Here is a 10,266-nt window from a genome sequence, read left to right as displayed (position 1 = left end):
AGAAGGTAGTCCTGTCCAACTAAAGACTGAAAAAAATGTCAGGACAAGAAGATTGGGACCAAATTCAAGGCAGGACCACATCCTGCATTTGAGCATCCTACTGTACCATGATTATCTTTAGGATCCTTCCTAGGATTGTTACTCTGGTGTCAATCATAAGTAACTCCACTGAGATCAGTGGAACTGCTGCAGGTTTGCCTTTATGTGTCTGACATCAAACTCTAATCCTTTGGCTTTCAGGACAGTCCTCCTTCCTCCCGATCTAAAAGATGGTATTTATCTTGTCTCATCGGCCTGCTGGGGACCCACCGTACAGAGAGCTTTTATGTTTGGGTCCAAAGAGACTGAGGCTTGAAAGAAGTTGGCACCTGTCGAAGATCCGTTTCCTTCAGATCATGAAGATATACATACGTGCAGTTGCACTGAGCCAGACTGAACATCCATCTAGCCCAGCATCCCAGTTCAAATGGGGGCCAAACACAGATATCTGGGGAATATCACGGTACTGGACATATATATGATACTTCCTTGCTAGAAGTCTGCTGGTCTTCAGCCATTTATGGCTTGAGGAGAGCCTGAGTTGGAAGCAACTTCTACATGTTTAAAAATCCTCAGCACATTTCTCTTCCATGAGCTTCTGTCCTTGAACTTCTGTAACATTTTTGCTTTCACAACATCCCGAGGAAGGAGCTCCGCGGCTTTACTGCACATGGCGTGACGAGACACCTCCTTTTGTTTGTTTTGAACCTGGCACCCGACAGCTTCCTTTGATGCCTCCTGCTATCAAATTATATTGGAAGAGACAGGGAACAACTGATCCCTTTCCACCATCCCGTTCTTAACTGGGATACGACGGCTTTCTGTAAAATCACCACTGACTCAGTCCTTTTCACTTAGTAATTTTTTGTACGGAAACTACTCCATGCTTTGGACTATCCTTGCTGCCGTTCTCAGATGCTTTTGGACTTCTACTCTATTCTTACCAAAAGACTGGAGGACCACAGCTGCACCGGGTATTCAGGACATAGACTTACTTTTGTTTAATACAATGGCATAATGATGCTCCCAGTCTTGTTTTCTACCTGTTCTGTTCTCTCTACAATGATAATAATATCTAATATTTAATTTTATTTTTCCATGCCAAGCTGATGTTATCTTGAAACAATATATCATAACTACAGGATCTTGCTTCTATGGTTGGCTCAGGACCTATCAGTTATATGTGAAGTTAGAAATGATCTTCCCTGCTTGCATCAGCTTATCACTTTATTTAAATTGAATTTCTTGGGCTATTTTATCAGTCTTGCACAGTTTTTCTGCAGTTTTTCATGGTCAGTCCTTGTCTTTATTATCTGGAATAACAAAAGTCCAATATGGGTTTGTGGCTCATTCCTATAGGGGTCATTTCTGGGAAAGTCTTGAAGACTGTCTTAAATATTGAAATTGCTTAAATGGACAGAAGACCCTTGATGTTGGGAATATTGAGTCTGAGATGTGGGAAAGAGTCGTCTTTGAATGTTGTGTCTGCATACGTCCGAATTCTGCTCTGTCCTGCTCTGCTCTGCTTTTTCTTTCCTTCCTTTCTTTGTGATTATCTTGTCTGTGAGCTCGTGCTGAGCTCTAGCCCTGGGGTTTGCAAATCTTTCTGCCACTTCCATGCACAGAAGAGTTTTGAGTAAGGAGAAAGAGGACCTCTCTGGAGGACAGATATTATATGACAAACCCCTTGTTGTTTGGTCCTTGAAGAAATGTTCCTGTGCTAGTCCAACCCTCTGGCCATGATAAAAGTTGTGGTGATCTCTCCTCAGTAGTCTTGAATGTCTAATTAATGACTCCTTATAGTTCCCTCCCTGCCTGGTGTCTGTCTGTTTCTGGGTCGAACTCGCTTCTAGCCCCTCAAGCAAAGCTGCTACCTCTTGGCTTGCCGGGGCATCTTCTCCCCATCCTCCCATACTAGCAGCTCTACCCAGCCACTCATGTCCTTCCCCTTCCTCACACCTCCTGCTGTCGTCTTTTCTCACGTTTGTTGCCTGCCTTTTCATGTGCTTTTTTCCTCATTGCTCCACCTGCCCCAGGTTCACTTGGATACCCCACCACCCTCGCGCGTTGAGCCTAGTCTCCGACTGACGTGGCCCCTCCTGCTACGTGAGCCAGCTTCTTCTGCCTTTCTCTCTTCCACCCTGCGCTGCTTTTGCTTTGATTTAAGCACTTCTAATGACACCCTTTTTCATCCCTTCTCCCAGGTCTCCTCTGAACTCCCCCCAGAGCAGCTTTCTCTTCTCTGATCATCTTCACGTTTCAGTGGGGAACAGCAGAACAACTGTCACCTGTTGCTTTCCAAGTGACTCTGTGCCCTGCTGCTCCGAGAGCTACCATCACGCCCACGAATGCGTGTGCAGGAGACCTTGGGAGGAAAAAGCACCAAAAACAAGGTGGGTGCGAGGGGTGGGTGGGTAGCGGTGTTGTACTAAATTGCTAAGAACGCCTGAAGCAGCCGGATAGGTGCGAGAAGAGCATAAATTCAGTAACATCCCCTGCTCTCTCAGGCCGATGGGGTCAAAGCCTGCACGGATTAGAGAGGAAGCGAGAGACCCACTCCGTCACCCTGCCCCTGAGCCCGAGCACCAAGCAGCTCCCCGCGGGAGCGAGGACCGGCTGCGCGGCCGGGCACGGGCTGGCGGTGGTGGAGAAGAGCAGGACCTCTGGGTCCAGCTCTTGGGGACCTCGAAGGGCAGGGTGGCTGTGGGGAGGCCAGGAGGAGCGGCTGGAGGGACGGGCGGCGGGAGGGGAGGCGAGGGCTGCTCGCAGAGCTGGGCTGCGAGGTGCTGGTGGGGAGCGGTGGTGGGCAGAGGGGCTGGCTCTGAGGAGTGGGCATCAAAGCGCGCAGCGGGGAGCTGAGAAGAAAGCGACATTAGCCGGCCCAACTTCGTGCCTGCGCTTGTGTGTCTGAAAGTGGACGGGGTCTGAGCTCTCTTTCATTTTAAGCCTGAGTTATTCCAGCCCAGTCTGTCTCTGCTCCTGACATTTCTCTTTCAGGTGGCTGCTGCCTGGTTTTGGGTGGGGCTGTGGGCTGGAGTGACTCATGTTTTCAAGCTCTTATCGGCATCAGTATGATGTTCTGCCTTTCTTTTCTGTCATACGGCATCCCGCTCCCCTCCCCTTCTTCCCCTCCCTCTGCCGGCTCCCAGAGGAGGCGACAGACGGTCCTGTAATTTGGTTCCATTCGCTCGACTGGAGTAACACCTGCCCCCCTCTCTGGGGACGGGAGGGTCTCATCCCAAACCGTGCAAGAAGCCAAAGACGAATCTGAAGCCCACATGCAAATAGAGCCCAGGATAAAACAACACGGCCATTCTGGGCAGGAAAGGCAAAAATCCGTCACCAGGGGAAGAGGCAGGAAAAACAAAATCGCCTCTGAAGAAATAAATAAGAAGTGCCAGGAGATTGCCTTTTCCTTTTGGGTCAGTTGCTGTTGTGGTTATTGATCTGTCCCACCCTGGAGAATAAACTGAGAGTACTGAAAAATAATGGCTGGTATTATAAACACATTTATTCACCCTAAAAGGACTGGGTTAATTGGGTTACAGGATGACTAGATGGATAGATACGTGAATACATAGATAGAATGTTGCTGGCATTTCTTCATGGCTATGTAATGGAAAAGATCCATTTCTTTGTTGAATTTCATATACAGCGTCCTGTTCAGCTCCCCCCCCAAATCTCTCTCTCTTATGCACACACACTCTTTTCTAGAAGTACAGCAAAGAGAGCAAATCACATCCAAGACCCTCAGAATTTCTCTGCCGTATCAGTTATAATATCCTACCTGGTTCAATAAGGCACTACTTTGTGACCAGTGTGTAGTGTGATCCTAAATGCACACATACCATGCACTTTGCTGGTGAGCGATGGTCTCTGTCTAGAAAGCCTTCCTTTTGCATACACATATCTAATAGCAGCATAAATGCAAGTCTATATTTTGGAATATTTTGTGCTCTAGATCCTTTAATCTCTTAGGAAAGTATGTGATACTGATAGAAACATTTCCTCCTTAGCTGTACAGTCCCATGGAAATCAGTATGTTTATTTGTAGAAGTTGCTTTTGGCTTGCTGTCTGTCCTCGTTCACTGTATCAGGATCTGTTTCCAGGGTTCAGGTGAATGCATTAGATGCCCTGTCTCCTACTGACACCGATGTGAATGCGCATTGCGCCCCATGTCTGTGTACATTCATATAGGTCTGCAAATGTGTCATAATAGGTATTATCACCATATGCTGAGGGTGGGCTGGATACCCCTTGTACTGGGGTATTCTAGTTCTATCTGTTGGAAGTACTTACTCTCTGTGAATTGGAGGTTTCCATGCCATGTTTTATGTATTGGATTGAGTCAGGCTTAAAGGACCTCTTTTAACCTCAGCTAAAGGTCCAGAGGTGGAGCTCTGCCTTCTCCATCTTTAAGTATGCTTTCTTTCACGGTTTGTGGGATGAGCTCCTCTTTAAATGTTAAAGAAAGGAATGTAGCTTTAATCTTAATTTTAGTCCCTAAAAAAACAGGAAACATTAACTCTGTGTTTCTTCCCTGTCAACTGTTGGATTGGCCACACATGGTATAAGCTTCCATTGAGCAGTTCCACCCCATTCCTCCTATAATGTTGTCATTCAAGGTCATTTGTTCCTATACCGCTGAGAAAACAGAGACGCAGTCAAAGTAACTTTGATTATATAATTAGACTTTATTGCTATCTAATGCAGACTTGCAATGAGATGGAGTTAAAGTTGTTTACCTGTTCTTCATAAATCCAGACTTTGGGGCATTTAGCCATGCAGCTTTTTTATTGCAGTGGTCCTGTAGCTTGTACATACTACTCAGGTCTTTCTCAATAATAAAAAAAGGGGTGGGATGGGGGAGCAAAACCTACGTTTTTGTTTCCAACAGTCATCAACTGCTAGATGAGAATGCATTTCCTTCTTCATGCCAGCAGGAAAAATAGAAGCGGTTGGGCTGATGCCATGGTGGTGAGAGGATACAAGAAAGGTGGTGAGCAAATGGAAGTGAGATAGGGCCTGCAGGGAGAAGCAATTTCTTCCACCAGCTTTGGAAAAAAATCACACACCTTCAGGTCAAATGCCCTGTCCCCTCTGCAGGTTAAACTTGAGTCTTGATCCTGTGGATACCACCAAAAGCAAAGCCCTTCCTGCCCTCTCTCTGAGTGCAAGCAGGCTCTCCGATGTCCCAGGGGATGGTATGAATGGGATGACCCAGGGAATATTCTTACTTCCAAACCTGAGCTCTTCCCAGGCATCTCCATGCTACGCTCCCCTATGCTGACAACACAGGGCGCTCACTGGCTCATCACTAGGGCACGGGGTCCTGTGGTAGAGCCACGACCCCCTGGGCTAATATCCTGCTGCTGGGTCGGCAGCAAACTTCCCTGCAGGGACCTAGCTTGGGCATCTCTCAACCTGTGACCTGATGTGTTTGCACAGAGTGGGGAGCATGGCCGGGGGGACACAGGTTCACACCTCCTTATCCCATGCTCTGTGTGCTTGAATCAACCGCTGGTGACTGCAGACACCCGACTTTACAGTAAGGTAATGCAGAGCACTCTCTTCCCTAAAACATGCCTTCCACATTTGAGAAGGAAAGAATATGTTAATCTTTTCATGAACTAAGTCCTCCCGAATGTGGGTAGCATGAAGGCTTGCTGGATGGCAGGCTTTATAATATCGCTCAGGCAATTAGCATCAAACTTGACCCAGTGTCCAGGTGTTGACAGAAGCTAAGAAACGAACCTGTCCCAAAGGAAAACGCCTCCAAAGTTGAGGGAGTTATTTCAGCCCCGAAAGTTGCAGGATTTGAAAACTGTGCATCGAACTACCAAACCTGCGTGTGCTCCCTGGGGACGTGGGCAGCGTGCATTGGTAGAAACTGGAATTAACAGCCTTGCTGACAGGCTTTCTGCGTGGAGCTTTTCAGCTGGTCAAGCCCACACTTAATTAACCCACTGTGCAAAGTGTCAGCCATAAAAATGGGGGGTGGGTATCTCTCCAGCAAGTAACAACAGACCAAGCAGCCACCCGAGTCGAGTCGATAGTGATATTCAAATTAAAGGTAAAATTAACCCCTTGCGGTGAACAAGAAAAGGATTAAATAAATGAGATGGCACAGAGATCTCACCTCACTCAGGTAATAACCTGTCTGCTACTGAGTCTGTATCTGTGCCGTGTTTCAAATGACGTGCTTCAACAGTGAAGCCTTATATAAAGAAGCACGGTTGAGGTTTTCAAAAAGAGGGAAAGGGCCCAAGAATTTTACCTGGTTTTGGTAGAATTGGACCTAGCCAAAGACAGATCAAAACTGAATGTAAAGAAGAGAAAGAAAATCCAGTGCACTCAGGCAGGACGAAACTCGTATGTTTTGGTTGCAAAAAGTCGGACGTTTCAAAGAGCGATGTGGCAAAACAGGTGCTTGCAAGCATGGGATTTGATTTTACAGCCTGAACGTGGAAATGTGCGACCAGATGCCAGTCGTGACCGGGAAAAAGTGCAAGTAATGGTCCTGTGCCCCCTACACATCTGGGCAGCACAGCCAGCTGTGAGCAGCTGGAGCAGGGGAGCTGTGGTAGAGGGACTGCAGCCCAACTCTCCTTAGGTAACCTGTTGAAGCTTTCCCATGCACGACTTGAGAAGGCTTTGCAATCCTTATTCATAAGGGCATCGCATCTTTGTCTTGTAGAAAGACCAACAGGGAAAAATAATTAGGAAAAAACAGCTTTTATTTGATACTTTTATTTATATGCAAAAACAGCTCACCATTCATGAGAGATATGAAAAACGCATCAGATAGAAACCAGATTTATCTATTTTCACTACAAAATATTGCATTATATAAAGCAACAGAGACACACAAAAAAACCCTGAAAAAGACTAAAATCTTTGGATAGAAGATGTGTTTTTTCTTTTCCTCTTTCGTCCCTAAAATGCGCTTCCTGTTTTAAGAGATTCACAGCAAAGAACATGAAACATTTTCAGGTTATAGAATTTTTTTGGTTGTCACAAAGGAAAGCAGTCCTGGATTTACTTTTCTTTCTTTTTTTTTTTTTTTTAGGAAAAATGTCCTTTCCTAAAAATATAGCACACACATACACACCCACGCTCACTCCCACGCACATGCATGTATACACACACACACATCTACACCCACAAAGAAACTACTTCCCTTATAAACGATTTGCAAAGTACTTTTCAGACATAACTATAGATCAGAATAACAACAAGTTTAAAAAAAACTCTCCTAGTTAAGTGCTAGTGGTTGTCGATCCCACACAAAAAAAAAGAAAAAGAAAAAAGGTCGAGAACAAACGCCTTGATATATATATAAAATATACTTATAAACAGGGAGGAAGGGGAGGTTTGTCGTACACAAGTGCAATATAATTGGAGGGAAAAAATAAATTTAAAAAAAAGGAACACTGTATTGATCCCAACATACACTCATGAAGTTAAATAAACATAATATTCCACAGGAGAAAGTGTAAACACCCGACTATAGAAACCAATTGGCACAAAGTATCCAAAGTAAAATTGCCACCACTCTGAAAAATAAATAAATCTTGAAAAAAATAAATTGTCAACTCCTTCTACCATAAATAAAAAATAGTTATTTTTAACTGCACCCATGGGTCACACGTTTAAGGTCACAAAGTAGATGTTTTTGGATATATATAGAAAGGGGCACTTGACAGCCTGAAGAAACGATCTGGTTTTACATTTCTCTTCGAAAAACGGGCTCTCCGCCGTCCACGCCGCGACCGTGCGGGGGAACACCCGCGGGGGGGGGGGGGGCGGACTGCCCGCCGCTGCCCGCCCCGGGGCGGGGGGGTGGTGCCCCGAGGCGGCGGGGGTCCCCCGGGGCGGCGGGGGCGTCCCCCGGGGAGGCGGGGGGGTCCCCCGGGGAGGCGGGGGGTCCCCCGGGGCTGCCGGGCGCTACACGTCCAGGACGTGGTTGAGATAGGAGATGTAGCAGATGGCGAGGCGCAGGATCTCGATCTTGGAGAGCTTCTTGTCGGGGGGCAAGGTGGGCAGCAGCTTGCGCAGCTCGGCGAAGGCCAGGTTGAAGGCCTCCACGCGAATCCGCTCGCGCGTGGCGTGGGCCGAGCGGTACTTCGCCGTGGCGCGTCGTCGCCGTCGCTTCTCTTCCCGGCTCAGCGGCGGCGGATGCAGCCCGGGCCGGCCCCCGCCCCGGCCCTCCCCGCCGCCGCCGCCGCTGCCCCGGCCCTCCCCGCCGCCGCCGCCGCCCTCGGCGGGCTCCGGGTCCGAGACGCAGCAGCCGAGGCCCTGGACGTCCGCGCCGCCCAGGGACTCCGGGTCGGAGGGCGCCGAGGAGGGGTGGTCGGAGTCGGCGGCTTGGTCCGGGCTTAGCATCATCTTGGAGGGGGCGGAGGAGCCTTCCCAGGACAGAGAAGCAGAGAGAGCGGGTCAACGCCCCGGCACGGGGGGCGGGGGAGGGGGGCTGTAGGGGGGCCAGGGGCACGGGCAAGGGGCGGGGGATGTCGGTCCCCGTCGCCCGTGGCCGCCGCAAGCCCCGCTCCCTCCGGCCGAGGCGGCGGATGGCCGCTCCTTCGGGGAGCGCCGGTGGCAGCAACAGCGGGGGGTTAAGTGGTGCCCCGTCGTTTACCGTCCCATTTCTACCGTTTGGCGGCGGCTTCAACGGAATGGACTTCCTCCCGTTATTCCCGGGGCTTGCTTGGGTATAGGAACAGGCCCGGAAAGCGGTAAAAGAATTTTTTTTTTCTTTTTTTTTTTTTTTTGCAAACAAGCTAATACCCAGTGGCTCAACATTAGGTCGATTTTTTTTTCCTCCCCTCCTATTTTAAGACCGTATTTCCTCCCCTGCCAATCTCTGCTTAACCGTTTCTCTTTCGGCAACCGCTCTATGGGATGCGGGCTACAGACACGATGCTTTTAAATATACAGCTCAAGGCTTCCCAAAGATAACAGGGCCAGTGGGGAAATTTATTTCCCCAATCAAAACTAGGGGATCTCATGTATCTGCTGGGCTCTCCTCTTACTCCTTTCCTTTTTTTTTTTTCCCTTTTTTCCCCTTTTTTCCTTTTTTTTTTTTTTTCCGGCTGCTAATTGCGGGGAGAGCGATTTGCCGGCGATCAAATGGGGACGTTTGGAGAGCCTCCGGTTTTGCAGCGTGGGATTCAAAAAGAAACAAAACCCCAAAGCAGCGGCTGAACTTTTCCATTCCTTTAAATTTTCCCTCCTCTCCCCTCCCTGCGCGAAAAGGGGGGGGGGGGGGGAAGGAAAGGGGTGGGTAAATAAATAAATAAATGCGGACGTGCCTTTCAAAAGAAAATTGAATCGTATCTTCTTGCGGCCTCACAGAGCACCATCTGTCACGTAGACAGCAATACAAATCCGAGCGCGTCCGTGGACATGCCGGCATGTAATAAAACAATATATCAGGCAGCTAGTGAATAACCCGGGACACAAATGTATCTGGGGGTGCGTGTGTGGCTGGGGTGTCGAGCGAGGTGGGGACCGAGCCCGAGGGAGGAGGGAACAGGCCATCCTCCCTTCCCCCGAATTCAGATTGCCAAGTATTGCCACGTAAAGTTTCCAGGCAAAGTCCCCCTTGGGTCTCAGGGAACAATAAATTTAAAATAATAATAGTAATATTAATAATAGTAGTAATAGTAGTTATAGTAGTAGTAGTAATAATAATAATAATAATAATAATAATAATAATAATAGAGACCTGAAACTACGGGCAGGAGGACTGCTTCCCAGGCAGGGTTCCCAAGCCTCCCCCCACGGGGCGAGACTCGGGGCACGCGTGGCGGGGCTCCGCCGGGCACCGGGGCTCGGCGCTGCCCGGGGCGCGGAGGGGGAAAGGCTTGGGGAGGGGGAGAGGAGGGCTGGCTTCCCTGGGCAAGGGCCTTCGGAAACGCTTCCTCTTCTACTTTTAATAAGGAGCGCTAATGAGGCCCACAAGGCAGGGAATAAACCCGGCCAGGGTGCAGGTCAGATTATCAGCGATCTCTTGGAAAAAAATAAAAATAAAATGGGAAAGGTTTAAAATCACCTTTCGGCTGAGCTCCAAGCGGGGCGGGGGGTGTTATGCGAAAGCACACTAACAGGGGGAGGATTTGCAGGGCGGTTGTACGAAAACGGGCAATTAGGGAGGTGGTTCCGGGAGAAAAGTTGCCTAAAGGTGTCTCTGCGGTGTGTGTCGCGTTTTCCCCCTTCCCCTGGTT

General features: G+C 48.7%; 1 protein-coding gene across 1 annotated transcript; it reads right to left on the bottom strand.

Annotated features, from left to right (window-relative positions):
- Positions 1-6,690: 6,690 nt before the first annotated feature.
- NHLH2 (nescient helix-loop-helix 2) lies at positions 6,691-9,591 on the bottom strand. The gene has a single exon (XM_082002235.1). The coding sequence runs from the start codon at positions 8,426-8,428 to the stop codon at positions 7,988-7,990; it is 441 nt and encodes a 146-aa protein (XP_081858361.1). The 5' UTR covers positions 8,429-9,591; the 3' UTR covers positions 6,691-7,987.
- Positions 9,592-10,266: the final 675 nt, after the last annotated feature.

The sequence above is a fragment of the Phaethon aethereus genome, assembly GCF_964289735.1.
Source record: "Phaethon aethereus genome assembly, chromosome: 1".
NCBI classification, from domain to species: Eukaryota; Metazoa; Chordata; class Aves; order Phaethontiformes; family Phaethontidae; genus Phaethon; species Phaethon aethereus.
The sequence above is the reverse complement of the archived record's forward strand: the minus strand, read 5'-3'. Positions and strand labels throughout refer to the sequence as shown.

Bases quoted from the DNA above. Each gene is read 5' to 3' on its own strand.
- NHLH2 (XM_082002235.1), bottom strand. From the start codon at position 8,428: ATGATGCTAAGCCCGGACCAAGCCGCCGACTCCGACCACCCCTCCTCG.